General features: G+C 49.4%; 1 protein-coding gene across 4 annotated transcripts in view; it reads left to right on the top strand.

Annotated features, from left to right (window-relative positions):
* The window catches only part of ATP11C (ATPase phospholipid transporting 11C), a 55,190-nt gene that overhangs the window by 22,884 nt on the left and 14,433 nt on the right, over window positions 1-17,873 (top strand). For all 4 annotated transcript variants that reach the window (XM_068204514.1, XM_068204515.1, XM_068204516.1 and 1 more), the window contains exons 4-22: window positions 1,526-1,606; window positions 2,562-2,669; window positions 3,231-3,359; window positions 5,772-5,875; window positions 6,451-6,501; window positions 7,338-7,402; window positions 7,964-8,045; window positions 8,415-8,565; window positions 9,358-9,555; window positions 10,441-10,602; window positions 10,706-10,863; window positions 11,728-11,799; window positions 12,651-12,724; window positions 13,377-13,480; window positions 14,015-14,196; window positions 14,745-15,008; window positions 15,347-15,521; window positions 16,164-16,266; window positions 17,511-17,656. In XM_068204514.1, coding sequence (XP_068060615.1) covers window positions 1,526-1,606; window positions 2,562-2,669; window positions 3,231-3,359; window positions 5,772-5,875; window positions 6,451-6,501; window positions 7,338-7,402; window positions 7,964-8,045; window positions 8,415-8,565; window positions 9,358-9,555; window positions 10,441-10,602; window positions 10,706-10,863; window positions 11,728-11,799; window positions 12,651-12,724; window positions 13,377-13,480; window positions 14,015-14,196; window positions 14,745-15,008; window positions 15,347-15,521; window positions 16,164-16,266; window positions 17,511-17,656 — 2,409 coding nt within the window. The remainder of the gene's footprint in view (window positions 1-1,525; window positions 1,607-2,561; window positions 2,670-3,230; window positions 3,360-5,771; window positions 5,876-6,450; window positions 6,502-7,337; window positions 7,403-7,963; window positions 8,046-8,414; window positions 8,566-9,357; window positions 9,556-10,440; window positions 10,603-10,705; window positions 10,864-11,727; window positions 11,800-12,650; window positions 12,725-13,376; window positions 13,481-14,014; window positions 14,197-14,744; window positions 15,009-15,346; window positions 15,522-16,163; window positions 16,267-17,510; window positions 17,657-17,873) is intronic.

Genomic DNA, 17,873 nt, shown 5'->3' with positions numbered 1-17,873 from the left:
ACTTTTAAGTGGATTCAAATTAAGCTGTTGAAGTCCTAAACCAGTCCAAAAATAGTTTCAGAGGAGTCTGCCTTTCTCCTGGCTTGTTGCTTGTGTGTTCCTCAGCTTTTGTCCAGCCACAGGGTTTTTGCAGAGACTTCAAACTCTAAATACATATCTGAATTATTCCAGGCACTTCATATGATATTATGTTCCTGTAGCTGTTATCCTATATCAGTGAGGACAGAAGTTGTGCTTTTTTTAATATAAATACATACTTGTCCAGTGCAGGGAACTCTCCTGTTGGGCAGCATGAGGTCCTCCACTTTGGCCTTCTCAGCAGAAAGCCAAAGTTCTTCTTGGATTCCCAAAACCTGTCCAGTTTTTACAAGATAACTTCTGGCTTACTGGCCTAAGCTTGATGATACTGCCCTGGTGAGTGGCCATCACGTGTGCAGTGTCTGTGTGACACTTGGCACTATCCTGGCTCAGAGCTGTTCCTCCAAAGTGTGGTTTCCACCAGGCTTTCTGCTTGGAAACACTTTACACCCACTTCAGTGAGCCAGGGCTTTGTCTACCTGGAAATATTTTTGGTGTTTACCTTGGCTTACCCTCCTGCTGCTTAACTCATCTGCCATTTATCTGGCTGCTTCTTGCGGTGTGTCTCTTCCACTTCAGAATCTTCTGGCTTTTCTCTCTGGGTTCAGTAGTGCAGGGTAATATTGCAGCATTTCATAGTCAGAAATGTCCATGTAGCTGATAAGAGGAGTCCTGTCCTTAACACAGCATTTTACAGGCAGCCTGAAACAATATCCAAATGCCGCTGTTATGTGAGCGTGCTGGGGAAGCACAAACAAGAGACAAAGTCCCTTTGTGGGGACACAAAGCCTTTCTGCTGAGCTTGAGCTCCCCTCTCCCTTTCATCAGAGCCCTCATCTGCTGCTCGTGCTCCCGATCTCTCCGGGAGCAGCAGGAAAAACGACCAGTTTGTGGTGTATTGGTTTGGAAGGTGGAAAGTGCTCCCTGCCACTTAGGAACCTGTCCTGCCATTCTTACCCTTTGGGCCACGTCCTGGCACAGTCAGAAGGAGCAGCAGTTTCCCACAGCCTGGAGGTTTCACTGGTGATCAAGGGGCTTGGTCTTTACTTGCTGCTGGCTCGAGCACTGCAGTGAGCTCAGAAGGATCCGGCTCTCTGCCCCCGGGCCCCTCTGCAGCCATGGTGCCTGCATCATGCTCTGAGCTCCAAATTTGAGAGCTTAAAGACAAAGCCTGGATTTCTGTTTTACTTTAATATTCATGTTCTGTTCTGCAGTCTATTTCCTAGGTAATTTGGGCTGGTGGGTGTTATTTTTAGCCTCCCAGTGTCAGTGGTTCAAGATGACTGGTACTGCCCTCCCTTTCATAACCAGCCCTTCCTTCCCTTCCTCCTCTGCTAGGCTCTGACCTGCCCTCAGTGGGATAGGCCCCCTTTTTCCCCCAGAACCAAAGTTTTGGTTTCTCCTGCTGCCTAAAAGCTAGGGCTCAGCAATGTTTTTCTCCCTGCAGGTGATAGTGGACACCCCCACCAGCCCGGTGACCAGTGGCCTCCCGCTCTTCTTTGTCATCACTGTCACAGCTATCAAACAGGTACAGGTGTCAGCGTGGGGAGGAGATGCTCTTTGAGACAGCCAGAGAAACATGTATTTAAATATGCTCAGAAGCCACCAACGTGCGCTGGTGGGTTTGGTGCACCCTTCTTAGAGGGTGAGAGGGGCACAGGTGCCTTTCACAGAGGCTGCAGGTTGAGCGTGGGTGCTGGTGTCTCCTGTTCTGGCACTAAAGCATCCCTGTGCTGCTGACAGCAGGCCATGAGGGTCAGCAAAGCTTTCTGCTCTAGGTCTGGTGTTACGTGAATGTTTTTCCTCTTCTTGGAAACACTCCCTGAGTCCTTGCAGAGACGTGCTCCAAATACAGCCCACGCTCTGCTCCGTGTTGGTAGGTGGAAAGGACAGGTTCTGTTCAGCCACTCAGCTAGTCCTGAAAGCATGTGGTCCTCATCTTCTTGCAGTGTTAAGAGACCTTTTGCCTCCCATCACAGGCACACATGCCATTTTAAATTTCCTGATGGAACAATACAAAAAAGTTTGATCTACGGGGGCTGGAAAGGGAGAGCTAGAATAAAATCTGACTACTTCAAATCTCAATGCTTGTTCTTGCAGTAAGGACTGAAGAGGAAGAGTCTCATCCTGCGTTACCATAGGAAAGAGTTGCAGGCTGCTGAGTGTATTATTCATATTATCAGTCTGTTCTTACCAGAGCTGAGAATAATAGAAATGTGTTACAGTAGTTTAGCTGCTCGTTGCATGCCCCGCATGTAGATTTTTTTTGTGTTATTTCAATCTGTTCTGAATCTGTCAAATATGCATATGAAGCTTTTTAAAATGAATTGATTCAGTCTGAGCTACTCTGGTTGATGTTTTGTCAGGCATGGAGGAGGGTGCCTTATTCATGGTTTTAATGTGTCCCTCTGATCCTCACTCCTCCTTTTTCATTAGTTTACCCCCTTTGTTACAAGTTTGTGTTGCCTGTGTCTGTGCCTTAGGGGTACGAGGACTGGTTGAGGCACAGAGCTGACAACGAAGTGAACAAAAGCAACGTCTTTGTTGTTGAAAATGCAAAGCAAGTGCGGAAAGAGAGTGAAAAAATCAAGGTAACTGTTAACGAGAACCTGCGCGTGGTTCTCGGGAAGACAGCTGTGTGCTGAGGGGACAAGGGCAGGGGAGGAGGGGTGTCCTGGCTTAGAGCTGCCCCAGCTTGCTCACTTTCAGATGAGCTGTTCCCAGTTAAGGAGTGAAACTGCCTTTGATTTCTTTTGAAAAAGCTGTCTCACAAAAGCTGTACCAGGGCTGACAGGTGACAGATCTGTCAGCATTTTGCACTTCTCCAGGACAGGCAGTCCTCTTCTATTTCCTACTCTCCCAAGGACACCAGGAAAGTACACTTAGCTTTGATGTTAATTTATCACACCGCACCTCAGGCAAGTACAGCCTCTTGCTCCATCAAGATTTAGCAGAGAAATAAACACTAAATGTGCCATGTGGGTGCTCTGAGTCAGTGCAGGGCTGGATTGCCCCATCAGGCTGTGGAGTGATGTTCAGGGATGTGTGCACCTCTTGGACCCCAGTTTACCTCTTAGGCTTTGAGAGAAGCTGAATCATCCTCATCTAATAACAACTGAGGACTTTTCATGTGGACGTTTCCTTTCTCCTAGGTTGGAGACATAGTAGAAGTGAAAGCAGATGAGACCTTCCCCTGTGACTTGATATTTCTGGCCTCCAGCAGCAGTGATGGGACCTGTTACGTCACCACGGCGAGCCTTGACGGCGAGTCCAATTTCAAGGTCAGGGGCTGGGTGGGAGCTGCTGCTGGGGCGCCTGGGCATGGCACCGCCTGCACGGTGGGGCCGTGCTGAGCCGGAGGGTGCTGCTGGGGAGCCCCTCCCTGTGGCTGCGTGGCTCTCGAGCAGCTCCTGCCTCCTGCCCGCTTCCAGTGTCAGCAGTGGGCCCTGGGGGATCGTGTGTGCTCTGCTCTGTCCCCAAGGGCCGTTTCTGCTGGCGCTGCCCCAGGCTGGATTGCCATTTTTCAATGCAGCCTCTGCCATCGCGGGCAGCGTGTCAGTGCTCCCTGCTCCCGCCACGCCGGGAGCTCTGCTGCGGCAGGGGAGCAGTGCCTGCAGCTCTGCGGCTCCTTTCCCGGCCCTGCCGGCACCCCTGGTGCTTAACCAAGCGTTTCCAGTGAGATCGGGGACTTCTTTGAGGCAGCATGTCTGGATTCACTGGGCGAGTTTTTCACCAGCGTGAGAAAAGCATCGCTTCTGGGATTTTCTCTCCCTTTCCCTGAAGCAAGCAGTGCAACTTGATACTAGTCTTGCTCAGGATGAATATCTTCAGTTTATTTTCTTTCTCTAAACTAGGGAAAGCAACAAAGAACTTATATACGTCAGGAGACATGGACGTTTGGTTGCACTTGAGATCGATAAATATTTGTATAATACATAATATCATAATAGAATAACAATAATATTATAACAATATAGTAAGTATATTTGGTAAATATCCAGATAATAGCAGCTGCAGTAGTGGGACTGGAAGATACTTTAAAATGACGTGATTCTTTCCAGCACACTCTGAAGCCAGTGGGAATGCCACTGTGGATCTGATGTGTTTGTCTGGGATTTGTGGCTCTTCTCGATGGGTGGTTGTTAGCTGGTGCTGGATAACCTGTGTGGGAGCTGGTGGCACAGTGCTGGTTCCACTAGTGAGGAGGAGTTGGGGCTTTGAAGTGGCTTGAGGCTAAAAATAGCTAACCATGTTAAAAGGCTATTGCTTATTTGTGTCAGGTGTGTTATATGCATGAGTTCACATTGCTTTTGCAGAGTCTTGGCTCTTACTAACTTGTGAGCCTGGAGATATGATGCTGAGTTCCTATTTCAAGCACTGTGGTGGTTTTTCTTGGTCTGTGGATTCCTGTAGGTGACTGGGAGCTGTCTCCTGTTTCATGAGGAGGTGAAGATGAGTTTGAAGGGGGAGAGGAAATAGAAAAGCCAGCTCTGTTTGAGGCAGTAGATCTAGCATTAGGAACCAGAGTTTGCTGCAAAAGGGGGGTGAGGGAAGCACATTTGGGTAATCACCAGCCCTCATCTTGCAGGGTTATCTGCTGCCTTCCTGGTGGGGATTTTTCTGGTATTTGGAGCATGTCAGCTTGGGGTATGGGAAGGGTGCCTGAGTGAAACTGGAATAGAAATACAAAAGAGATTTTTGTCAGGGCTCTGTCTTTGAAGCACAAATCTTTGGCCGTACGTTAGCTAACAGAACATGTGTTTTCTAAATGCACTAAAGGATGTAAAGATCCTGGAATGGACTGGGAGGTGGCTTTGAAGTATCACTCAGTAATTGCACGGTGTCTCTGCTGATGGCAGCAGTGCAAAACCCCACGCCAGGGCTGGGTTTGGGGCTGGGCAGTGCAGGAACACTCTTGACTTGTGCCTCACAAAATCTGAGATCTGTACTGGAGATCCACGAGTGTGCTCGGGCGTTTTCAGCTGGGAGAGCCAGGCAGGTCAGCAAAGCAGCAGGGAGGAGGGGATTTCTGATGCCATGGCTGCGGCGTGTGTAACTGCGGGATGCGCAGGGAAGGGCTGCGCACGTCAGGAGCGGAGGAAGCGTTTTAATGAATTTGTTTATGAAGATGGATTGAAGCAGCCTGCCGTGCAGCCCGCCGTGACTTGGAGCTCTGAGTAGCTCCTATAAATAGAGCCTGAAAGGCAGCGAGCAGATCCTTTGTGGGCTTTTCAGTTAATTATGAGAGATGAGCCTTTGCAGCAGCAGCTGCTAAAAATAGCTCGGAGTCTGCCAGTGCTCTGCCTGGTCCCTGGTGCTGGAGCTGGTGTCTAGTTACCTTCAGGAGCCAGGACAGGTGATGAGCCCCTTCTTCACGGGGCCACCTGCAGCCTCCCCTCCACCCAACCAGGGCAAGTCCCCAGGGAAAAACCGAGGATGCTCTGCTTTTGGTGGATGCCTTACTGCGAGACACCCAGCAGCTGCTTGCTGCTGCGGTTTCTCTGGAGCATTAGTGACTTCACTCTTTCTCTGAGAGATGCTTCGGCTGCTCTGTGGGAGCGTGGCGAGGGCTTGGGAGAGCTGCTGGTGCTGGCAGGCTTGTGCACGGTGGCACTTTGAGTGCTGGGGTATAAAGCCTGGGGATGGGGCTGTTGCTGGGGCGTGTGCTGACGCTGCCTGTGCTCCTGTGGCAGACCCACTACGCCGTGCGGGACACCACCGTGCTCTGCACTGATGAAGCCATCGACACCCTCACGGCCACAATCGAGTGCGAGCAGCCGCAGCCTGACCTCTACAAGTGAGTCTGGCCCTCCTGCCTCCCCCCTGCCTGTCCTGCAGCTGCCTGGTGTCGTCCCCCTGCAGACACCTCAGCACCGTCACCTGGGGGATCTGCAGCTCAGCAAAGCAGAGGCCAAAAGGTGTCTCAAGGCACTGATAAGCTACTGGGCCTCCTCTGTATGAGCATAGCAGAGTCTTCAAAGCTCAGTCTTTGCAGAAAAGCCTCCCCTGTGCAACAGGTTTTGTGGTACAATGAGCTGGTTTTTGTCAGCCCAGCAGCAGTAATCGTCCATGTACCCATTTTTAGGCCACTCTTACCTTCCCAGTAAGATGCATTGGGCTGAATGACTTCCAGGAGTAAGTGGTCTGTGGTTAGATCCCTTGAGGGAGGTTTTCTGGGGTGTGTTGCAGTCTGTAATGAGCATGGGGAGTGTGTGGCTTCTCCCTGTCCTGAGCACAGCCACCCCTCTGAAACATTAAACTCTCAAATTCACTCGTTTCTGGATTTGCTTCCATTTCCTGTCAATGACTTTTCTTTGTTATGTTTGTAGTATAATGTGTTTGTAACACAAGTTTCTCATATTTTTATCACAGATTTGTTGGAAGAATTATCATCTATGGAAGTAACCAAGAGCCTGTAGCCAGGTTGGTCCTGCAGCTGCCTGTTGGCCCTCCTCAGAGGGGTTGGGCAGATACAGAGAATTTCAGATCTGAGCTTGTCCTGCCATCATTTGGGAATTTGTTTTTTCTTTAACCATTCCAAAGACTTCATTCTAAAAGAAGGCGTCCCTTCTGCCATCCTGTGATTTGTTTGAGCCCCTTTTGGGGAGGCAGTGCAGGACCACCTGGTGATGCCCTGCCCTGCTGATGGGGCACAAACTTACCGGGCAGTGACAAAATGTTGTCATTGGAAGGGAAGCAAAAACTCAGACATCAGTCAGAGTGCTCCACGGGAAAAATGAGCAGGTGATGTTCATAAGCCATCCACAACAGCTGGCTGTCACCAGAGCGTGTTGGATGGGTTTTGTGCTCTGGTGGGTCTGTTCATACCCTGGGAGCAGCAGAGGCTCACTGGGGGTCTCAGAGAGAAATAACAACACAAGTGGGGCTGTCAGCTTTGGTGGTGCCATTGATTGATTGACTGGGCTGGAATGGACAGGCTTCTGATGATTTTAACACTGCACTTTTATATGAGTACTGGAACATACTGGATCTGAACATTTTGCAATTATTCCTCAAAAGCCTTACTGAAAATCCCCCAGTAAGAGTGGAATCTTGCATTGGGGATAGTATTTGTAAGATGAAATGGAAATGTGGTTATATAAAGAGAAACTCAAGGAGGGCCCCAGTTTAACATACAGATTATGTAAGCAGATGTAAGGAAACTTTGTTTATCTTTCTATTCTATTTCTAATTCTAATTTATAAAGTAGTTTGAATGTTCTTTGAGTGATGTTGTGTTATAATTTATTTTATGTTTAGGTCTTTGGGTCCTGAAAACCTGTTGTTGAAAGGTGCTACCCTCAAAAATACCAAGAAGATTTATGGTGAAGTTATTTTTGTTTGTTTATTTAAATAGTTCTGATAAGTAATGACAAATGTAGATGCTCACTGCTAAATCTGGAGAGGGAACATACTTCTCTACAGCCTGTCTACCTGGGCTGCACAGCTGCAGTTTTCATGCAAGCTGCTTGCGAAGTGGCCAGGGTGAAATGAGGGGGCACTGGTTCTATCTGCAGGGCTGCCCAGGTGTGTCAGTACACCAGAGCAAGCTTTTCCTTCTGCCTGAGACACAATGAGCAGGAGTTGTCCCCAGATCCTCTGCTGGGAGCACAGTCTCAGGCCCTGCTGGTGGAGGGTGGGGGCTCTGATGGGAGACTGGCGCTTCTCCTGACGCTGCGTGATCCATGGGCTCCTGCTCTGGGACACAGCAGTGACACTACTTGGCAGCCTCAGGGGCTTGTGGAGTTGAGCAGTCCTTGGGTAATGCCTCCTCCTCAGCTGGGACTGGAGTGGGATGTAAACACCGATGCCCCTGATGGCCCAGTGCCAGCTGGCTCCCTGCGGGGCTGCCCGTCCCTCATGAGCCCTGCTTTGATACCCTGCAGGAGTTGCAGTCTATACTGGCATGGAAACAAAAATGGCTCTGAACTACCAGGGGAAATCTCAGAAACGGTCTGCAGTAGAAAAGTGAGTATTTATGTTCAGAAAAAACCGGTAAAACCTGTTGGGTTTGGGTTTGTTTTTAATGGATGGCTCGTACAGAAGTAATCCCCTAATCTGCTGCCTTTTGTTTCAGATGCTCTCTGATTGCACAGAAAAATCTGGGTATTTGATAAAGCATATCTTGCTAGAAGCAGCATCATTTAGGAGCTTTTTATTTAAAAACAAAATTAAGAAATGTTTAAATATATGAACCTGACACTGAATATCAGCAGTGTCAGAAGCACTTGTTCTGTAATTCCCTTCTTAAAATAAGGAGGTCTTGTTCCTGCCTATTTACATATTTTTCTCTGTAGAAATAGCTGCAAGAACTTAAAAAAGAAACCTGTTTTTCAGATCCATCAACGCTTTCTTGATAGTGTATTTGTGCATCTTATTGGGCAAGGCCACAGTGTGCACGACTCTGAAATACGTCTGGCAGAGTAATCCATTTAATGATGAGCCTTGGTACAACGAAAAGACTAAAAAAGAGCGAGACACGTTCAAGGTAAGTGGATTTGTATTTCAGCACCTCCTCCAGCTTTACTCACTCTGGCTGTTTAGTTTAATCTGGTAGTGCCTGCTGCCAGCCCTGGGAGTCCTGTTTGCACACAGAAAGTGCTGGTGTCTCCTTTGGTCTCTCCTGCTGTTTGTGTTTTTGTGCCTCTCTCATGCTTGTGCACAGTGATATTTGTGTGGAACAGGAGCAAAGCATAAGTAAATACTATATAATCTAGAAATGCAGCTGATGTAACCTGGGTCCTTACCTGAACTCAAGATGTCTTTCAGCTTTGAATAGGTAAACTTAAATTGAGGCCATGTCAACCAGCTTGTTAAACTTGCCCAGACGTGGGCAGTCAAGCCTGAGAGAGTGAGTGTAAGTGTGTACAGATCTTCACTGGATGGGTTATGGAGTTGATGGGTTATGCACAGGGATGTCACTGCACCACTTGTACCCTTGCCACAGCTTGACTGGTCTCAAGCCACCTGCTCCTTTCTTCTGGTTACCTGGGGTCAGCATGAGCCTGTAGCAGTATATTCTTGAGAGGAATATGCTCAGGAAACATTGTTTTGGTCCCTGCGGAGCAGTGAGGTGTGTACCTGGTAGCTCTGCAGAAGACAGGGATTTTCTGTGCCAAAGGAAAATGGGATTTAGCCCTGTATCTCAGCTGTATTCGTTTTCATGTTGTTTTTTCCTATTTAACCTTTTCTGAGATGCTGTCTGGAATACCTGAGATGTTTCTGCAAACTGCCCCTGTGTCCTGACAGCCACAGGCTGCACCTTCTCTTTCCTTTGCAGGTGCTGCGGATGTTCACAGACTTCCTGTCGTTCATGGTCCTCTTCAATTTCATTATCCCTGTCTCCATGTACGTTACAGTGGAGATGCAGAAGTTCTTGGGCTCCTTCTTCATCTCCTGGGACAAGGAGATGTATGATGAGGAAATACAAGAGGGAGCACTGGTGAACACCTCGGACCTGAACGAAGAGCTCGGGCAGGTCAGAACGTGCTGGGTGTGCATCTGTCAGGGTGAAAACGTGGCTGAGAATGCCCTCCCTGCAAGGAGCCCTTGCCGTGGCAATCCCTGGCGGTCCCCTGGGGCCAGAGCTTCACCCAGAGCTGTGGTGGCACTTTCCATTTGATGTGATTCCACTCGCTCCGCCAGCCAGATAAGGTTATAAATAGTGCATGAAAGAGCAGGAATTGGGTCACGCCAATTGTTTCCATTTTGGGGAATATCAGGCGCAGTGCTCTGCGTGTCAGGGTGCTTTGCTTTCACTGCTTCAATTAAAAATTAAAAATCCTCTGTCTCTTTGAGGATTAGTGAAAAATGTCTGCCCAGTCGTCTCCCTGGGCATTCAGAGCACGTGCAGCTGTGCTGCTGCTGCCTCGCTGGGGCACCCAGACAGCTCAGGCTTCCCTTTCTGGTCTGCAGCAGGAGAGAGGAGTGCAGGGCATGCGTAGTGCCTCCTGCTTTTGATTTTGCTTTAAAAACAATAGGAAAAATACACTTGGAGTAGCAATTAGCTGATTGAAATACAGCTTCAAGATGAAAATCCCCAAAGGAGGCAGCAGACCTGCAGCAGCAGTTCTGTAAGCACTAGGGCTATAGCCAAGGACCCAAGAAAGTGAATGAGGGGGAAGTGAAGAGCCTGGAGACACATTTTAAGTCTTCAGAAGCTGCCTCCTGCCACCTATGCAACAGGCTGAAAAACAAAGGAGCAAAGTAGCAGGACTGCAGGGTGATGTAGCGGGGCGCCTGCGTCTGTTTTGCAGTCGGGTTAGCGTAGCCAAGCACCCTCCAGCACTGGCACTGAAACGCCCCGGGCTCCGTTTTTGGGGGCCCCTTGCCCAGCCCCCGTGGCAGCTGCCTGTGCTTGCAGGTGGAGTACGTGTTCACGGACAAAACGGGCACGCTGACCGAGAACAGCATGGAGTTCATCGAGTGCTGCATCGACGGGCACAAGTACAAGGACTGCTCTGCAGAGCTGGATGGCTTCTCCCAGACTGATGGGCCCCTCAAGTACTACGGCAAAGCTGAAAAGGTAGGAGATGTGCGTGCTGATGGCTGTGAGGGTTTTGTGGCCAGCTCCTGGCTGCGTGTGCACGCAGCTGGTAACGAGCCCTCCCTCCCTCCCTCCTGCCCAGAGCCGTGAGGAGCTGTTCCTGAGAGCCCTGTGCCTGTGCCACACGGTTCAGATCAAGGAAGCAGACCAGGTGGATGGGCTGGTGGCACACCCAGAACGCAAATACACCTATATCTCCTCTTCCCCAGATGAAATCGCTTTGGTGAAAGGCGCAGAAAAGTAAGAATGTGAAGATGTTGGCTTTGTAATCCCCTCTCTCTGGCGGGGAGGAGGGAGGTGAGGTGATCTGAAGGTGATAGATCCCTTTCCATGGTCTTTCAGCTGAACCTGAGCTGCAGTGCTGTGAGCCTGTGGGTTTAAATGAACTCTGTTAAAGGGATGCTCTGTAAAGGGTCTTCCCTGAGCAGCTCCCTGGGAGGCCATGGCTTGCATGCACTGAGAGCAGCCCCAAGGTGCTGCAGTGCCCAGGTGTGGCAGAGGCTTCTTTGCTGCAGCCCGTGTGGCCTTGTGCTTTAATCTCCTAGAAACAGAGACCAGTCACCACGTGCATTATGCACATTTTATGTGTATTCCTTGCCATGCAGTGGCAAAATAATAGGATGGTTACTTCTGTCAACCCCACATTGGAATCCTGCCAGAGATGCTCGAGAGCAGGCTGGGTGGGGCTTTGAGCAGCCTAGTCTAGTGAAAGGTGTCCCTGCCCATGGATTTGGGACTAAGTGATCTCTCCAGCCCAATCCATTCGGTGATTCTATGCTCTTGCCAGCCCCTAGGTTTAGATGGAGGCTGCTGCAGCTGTGTACACTTGCTCATGGCTTGTAAAGCTGCCAGAGAGCCAGTGGACCATGTCCAGAGGCTCTCTGTGTCTGTGTGCTCCAGTGCCCAGGCTCTCCAGGGGATGGGAGCAGTGCCAGGACATCACAGCAGGCTCTGCATGGAGCAAACAAACATCCAGCCATGCTCCTTAGCTCGGGCTCACCGAGCTCTGCTCTGCAGTGCAGAAGGTGAAACGAGAGCATTGTTATATGTAATATGTGCCAATGGGTGTTTTCAATGCTGTTCTGTCCTTTTGTTTATTGACAGGTATGGTTTCACTTTTCTAGGACTTGAAAACAATTTCATGAAAATACGAAACCAAAAGAATGAAACTGAGATGTAAGTGCTGCTGGGGCTGCTGAGGAACAGGGCTGCTCTTCTGCACCACTCCCACCCAGCCTAATGGGGTTTGGTCAGCCTGGCAAGGTCAGAGCTGTTCCTTGAGGGCAGTCAGACCGTGCTGACCTGCCCTAAAACTCCTGTCCCATTTACAAAGCACAGCACATCAAGGTGTGGGCGAAAAGAGTTGCTTGCAAAAATCCTTGGGTGGTTTTCTGATGTCTAAATTCAGGTCCCTCAAGAGCCTGCAGTCCTTTGTATGTATCCTTCATCTGCACCAGGTTGTGCAGGTGGCTCCTGGGATGCACGAGGTGGCTGCTGACCTTGTGGGCCGTGGCTGGGGCTCACAGCAGGACACTGTGAGCCTAAACTCGTGACACGGCTCCATTCCCTGTAACCTTTCCTTCCCCTCCCGAGCTGAAAATAGTTAGATTTTACCTTGTGCTCACAGCTTGGTGAACATCTGTGAGTCACTGACCCAATCCCAGCACTCCCTGAAAACTTGCCTTCACAAGACAGTTTCACTTCTTATTTACCTGGGATACTCAGTGTTACTGCTTGTGGCACGTGGTGCCCCATTCCCTGCTGAGCCCCTGCCCAGCCTGGGGGCTCAGTGCACTGGTGGGTACCCACACCCTCAGTCCCATGCTCAGAGCACCACAGGACTACGGGAATCTGGGTTTTCCCCTCCATTTTCTTGTGCAGTAGCTGTAAAATTCATTCCCAGGTGGCTGATGCCACTTGCAGGGTGTATTGATTTCTGCAGCTCATTGTTAGTGATTTTCTGTCTCAAATAGTTATTTTTCTACTTTTCCTTTACTGAGTCAAAGCTTTTTTCTCTTTCTCTGAAGGTACCAGCTTCTCCACGTGTTGAACTTCGACCCTGTCCGGCGCCGTATGAGTGTCATTGTGAGAACCAGCACAGGTACAGGCAGAGTGCTTCTGTGGGCTCTCATACCTGTGTGCACAGCTGTCAAACACATCCTCCTTGCTCCTGTCACCCAGACAAGCTGAGCTGTTAGGTTTTCTAGGCTGGTCTAACTAAATTCTGTACTGGGACTGGTTGCTGTAGAGTTAATATTCCTGCATGGCAGCTCTTTGGGACCAAGAGCAGATCAGAGAATGAGAACAGTGACCCACGGAGGGAGAGCTCCCTGCCTGTCTTGTTGCAGGCTGGAACAAGTACAGGGAAGACATGGGAGAATGTCCCCTGGGTGGGATGGGGTTTCTTGGGAATAAAAGACAACAATTCAGAGGTCACCATCCTTCTCAAGTGTCAGTCCTGTAAGGTTTGGGATGCTGGTTTTGCCCTCCCTGGAAAGGTTGCCAAGGCTTACAGATACAATGCCCAGCCTGTTGCAGAAAAGTTGCTCAGAGGGCGGTAAGGACACCCAAAGGCTCAACCTGAGGTGTTTTACAGGCTGGTCAAAGGCCATTTTTGGTAGGCACTTGGATTTCTAGCAGTTCCCTCTTTAGCCCTCCCAGACTTCTCCCTCTGCATCACTTGCTTGCTGTTGGCATTGTTAACTCTTTCTGCAGCTTGTGAGTGCTATAAGTTATTTATAATTTGCTTTTAGGAAAGTTGTTTCTCTTCTGTAAGGGAGCAGACTCCTCTATTTTTCCAAGGGTGCAGCAAGAAGAAATCCAACAAACAAAAGTCCACGTGGACCGCAATGCTATGGTGAGCACACGGATGGAGTTTGGCTGGCTCCTGGGGTCAGGAAAGCCTTATTCCAAAAATAGGGATGTGACCTTGCTTTGGAGAGAAGTGTTGAAAATTTGAGTGTCACATTGTTTTGATGCCAGGCTTCTTTCCTTTTCTGTTTGGTTGGCTTCCACCTTTATTTGATATACTTATATGGTCTCCATCACAGTTGTGTCCACGCATCTCCCAGGCAAGTTAAAAATAGAAGCAACATCAGCAGCCTGGTCCCAGTTGTGGTGGCATCCAGTCCTGCTCTCCCTGCTGGCTGCATGCTCCCAGCCCTGGTCCCTCCCTTGGTTTCTTTCTGCCCATAATGAGCAGAACCACAATTACTCTGTATAAACACAGAAAATTGCTCTTTTGACACAAGCCAACAAGTTATCCTTGCCCTCAGGGTCAGTACTGCCAGAAGCACTGGTAGACAAAAGCACCAACCATAAAGTGAGCAGCTGTAAAAAATCTGGATTTAGGGCATTTGTCCTCTTTGTCTTCTTTCCCTCCTGCTGCCAGGATGGCTACCGAACACTCTGTGTGGCCTTCAAAGAGCTGACTGAGAAGGAGTATGACAAAATTGACAGACAGCTCAATGAAGCCAAGATGGCTCTGCAGGATAGGGAGGAGAAGATGGCCAAGGTTTTTGATGACACAGAAGCAGACATGCACCTGATTGGGGCTACTGCTGTAGAAGACAGGTAAGGAGGTGACACCACCACCAGCTCTGTGGTGCCTGTGGTTTCTCTGTGATGTGAACTTGTGGCCTGGACTCGCTGTGGTAGATCTGAACAGCTAGGCAGATGCTGGCAGTGTCCAGGGCAATTAATTACACCATGGCACAACCCATTTCACAGTGCCCTAGTTGCTTAAATAGGCTGGTGTAGTAGGAATTGGGATTTATTAATGAAACTACAGAAATACTTGCACTTCTGGAGAGTGAATTAAGCACACAGCATTAATTTGCACATCAAAACAAATTCAATTCCACATTCAGTTATAGTAACTGCAAGTGTGAATTAAACTCTAACTGTGACGCCTCTGAGAGTCAAGAGATAAAGCAGTGATTTCTCTTTTTGTCTGCAAATAAAACTTTGGTATTGCTGACTTGTAATCCTTATTCCTGTGGCAGTGGTCTCCCCAGCATGGGAAAAGTCAGTTAGCTTCCCTTGAGCTGGTGTTTCTACCTGCAGAATCAGACTCAGGGCTGTGTGGATGAGGTGGAGTGATGCTTTGCTTCTGCTCGCAGGCTGCAGGAGCAGCTGGCAGAGACCATCGAAGCCCTGCACACAGCTGGCATGAAGGTTTGGGTGCTGACAGGAGACAAGATGGAAACTGCCAAATCCACCTGCTACGCCTGCAGGCTCTTCCAGACCAGCACGGAGCTGCTGGAGCTGACGGCGAGGACGGTGGGCGAGAGCGAAAGGAAGGAGGATCGGCTCCATGAGCTGCTGCTGGAGTACCACAAAAAGCTGATCCAGGACATTCCCAAAAACCGGGGAGGCCTGAAGAGGTGAGTGAGCCAGAGGACCCAGCCCTGCACATTTCAGATGCAGGTTTGGGGGAGAAGCAGGACCGTGCTGTGGCCCTGGGGACCGGATACTTGCAGGCACTGCGAGTGGTTCCTTTGCTTTGCTCATCATCTCTGGTATTAGTTGGCTTTGAACTTTATTGCACTGTTCCTTTAGTGAAAGGCACGTGCTAAGTCTAAGCTTTTTAAAATTGCAAAGCCCCGAGAAATGGATGGGAAGAAGATTAACCCAAAGCCTTTTTTTTTTTCACTAAGATGATACAAGCAGCTAGGCTGATGTAGTCTGGTTAAGTTTGAAACGTGTTTCTTGTTGTGCCCAGAAGCTGGACGTTGAGTCAAGAGTATGGACTGATCATAGACGGCTCGACGCTGTCGCTGATACTCAACCCCTCTCAGGACTCTGGCTCTAGCAATTACAAAAGCATCTTCCTGCAGATCTGCTTGAAGTGCACTGCAGTCCTCTGCTGCCGGATGGCTCCTCTGCAGAAAGCACAGGTATTTACCTCTCCCTGCCTGAGCACTGCCTGGTGTGACACACGCTGAGCTCGTCAGCTGGGGCTTCACCTCAGCATCCTAATCAAGCAGGATTCTCCAGGCTATGTGTAAGCCTCATCTGAGCTTCAGGGCATGATGAAAGCACACCATTCTTTCAAATCTGAATGCAAACCCTTGGTTTAATATGCTGGCAGGAGCCCATAAACCCAGGCCAATTAGAAATAAACAAAACCTCCCAGTTTGCTCTTTTTTTGGTTTTCCTTTCCAAATTTGTCAAGTGGAGTCTGTGACTTCCTCACTCCAGCAGATGATGTCCCAGCCTGATAAGAGCTGTGTTTCTGCACCCTGAGATGCGTGAGAGAACCCACCTTTGGGAGAACAGGGTCTGGCAGAAGGGAAGAGCAGGATGTTGCTGCTGGGGTTTGTTTTTAAATACTTTCCTTCAGCCCTGCACAGCTGGACTGGGCTTTTGCTCTGGTTGCAAAGCAAGTAAAGAGGGCTTTTATTAACCTCAGCTCTCCAGGTGTTATAGGCTGCTGTAAAAGCCTGATTGCTTGTCCTGGGGGGAGCAGTGGGAAGGTCTCTGGAGACTTTTTAACTGAATTTTGGGTTCTGCTGTTGTCTTTTTTAAAAATCTTCTAGATTGTGCGAATGGTGAAGAACACAAAAGGAAGCCCGATAACCCTCTCGATAGGGGATGGTGCAAATGATGTCAGTATGATTTTGGAAGCACATGTTGGAATAGGTAAGAGTCCCTGAAACACCCATCTCACAGCCCAGACCTGTCTGCTCTGGCTGGGGCTCACTGCTGAGGTGCAGTTGGTGCTTCTGATTGCACGTGGCTAAACCAATCCCACTGAAAAATGTTGGAAGTCTGTTCTTGTTTTCTTTGGAGGCAGAGATTAACTCCAGATTCCTGCTTGAGATCATAGAGTCATGGAATAGTGTGGGTCGGAAGGGGCCTTTAAAGGCTCCAGCCCCTGCAGTGGGCAGGGAGCTCTTCAGCTCCATCAAGTTCCTCAGAGCTGTGTGCAGCCTGACCTTGAATGTTCCCAGGAATGGGGCATCCACAGCCTCTCTGGGCAGCCTGTGCCAATGTTTTACCATCCCCACTGTGGAAGAGAGAGATGAGGTCATCACTGACTGCTCACCTGTGCTAGCACCATTCTCTGTCAGAAATACACTGCAGGTTATGTTCCAAAACTCTGTGCCCAAAGTAGTGCTGGTAAGGATTGCTTGGGGCTCAGGAAGAAACGGGGCACGAGCAGCAAACAGATGGGTAATTAGGGGCAGTGCAGTGACAGTGTCAGGCTTCAGTGCCAGCTGGTGGCAGCTGCTCAGCACAGGGACCCACACGTGTGTGCTGGGGCTGATGCCCAGGTGTGTTGTGCCTGCAGCAGCACACCTGCACTGCAACTGCACTGTCCACACGACTGGCAGCAGGCTGGAGACTCCTCCTGTCTGCACACTGGTGTCTGAAATACGGGAGCCTCCGGTAATAGCACTGGGGGAGAGTCAGTGGAAGAGAAAGGGCACGTTCTTCATTTGGGGCTGTTGGAAATGCTCCGGTGCCCTCTGATGAAGGGAATCCAGTGCAGTCCATCTGGATGTGGCTTTTGTGAACAAACAGCTCTGTGGGGATGTCTCAGGAGGCTGAGCAGCTGCAGGGGAATAACTGAGCTGTGTGAGATGCAGGCCAGCCCACGGGGAACCAATTCCTTATCTTTCATCAGGTTTGCCTTCCCCACACTCTTACACAGGAAATCACAGAGCAGCCTAAATATAACTTAAAAACTCCAGAGGCAGGTCTGAGTCTTATGGAGCCAAAACCACCCAGAAGGCATTCATGTTTGGTCTCCTGGGGCACTCAGGAGGGAAACTCAGCCTTTGTCGTGCCTTGAGCCACTGAGTGATGTGAGCAAACCCAGTGGGCAGCATCCAGATTCCAGCCCCTTTGGGATTAACCCCTTGCCATGCTTCTGTCTCCAGGAATAAAAGGCAAAGAAGGACGCCAGGCCTCCAGGAACAGCGACTATGCTGTGCCAAAGTTTAAACATTTAAGAAAACTGCTACTAGCACACGGGCATTTATATTATGTGAGAATAGCACACCTTGTACAGTATTTCTTCTATAAGGTAAGGGGCAGTGTGCAGCTGATTTCTTTATCCTGTGCATTTCTTTGGCAATAGAATAAAATAATAAACAGGAAAGAAAACGTGGGGGATATTCTGTAGCTCTGTTTTCCTTCCCTGGGACAGGCTGTGTCTGCCATGTGCCTGTCCATTGAAAACAGTGCTTCCAGGGGAATGTGAGCATTCTTCTAGTGTCTCCTGCAGATACTGACTGCTCACT

This window comes from Anomalospiza imberbis, chromosome 14 (assembly GCF_031753505.1).
Source record: "Anomalospiza imberbis isolate Cuckoo-Finch-1a 21T00152 chromosome 14, ASM3175350v1, whole genome shotgun sequence".
In the NCBI taxonomy this organism is placed as follows: Eukaryota; Metazoa; Chordata; class Aves; order Passeriformes; family Viduidae; genus Anomalospiza; species Anomalospiza imberbis.
Note: the sequence above shows the minus strand (reverse complement) of the source record. Positions and strands in the feature narration are given on the sequence as shown.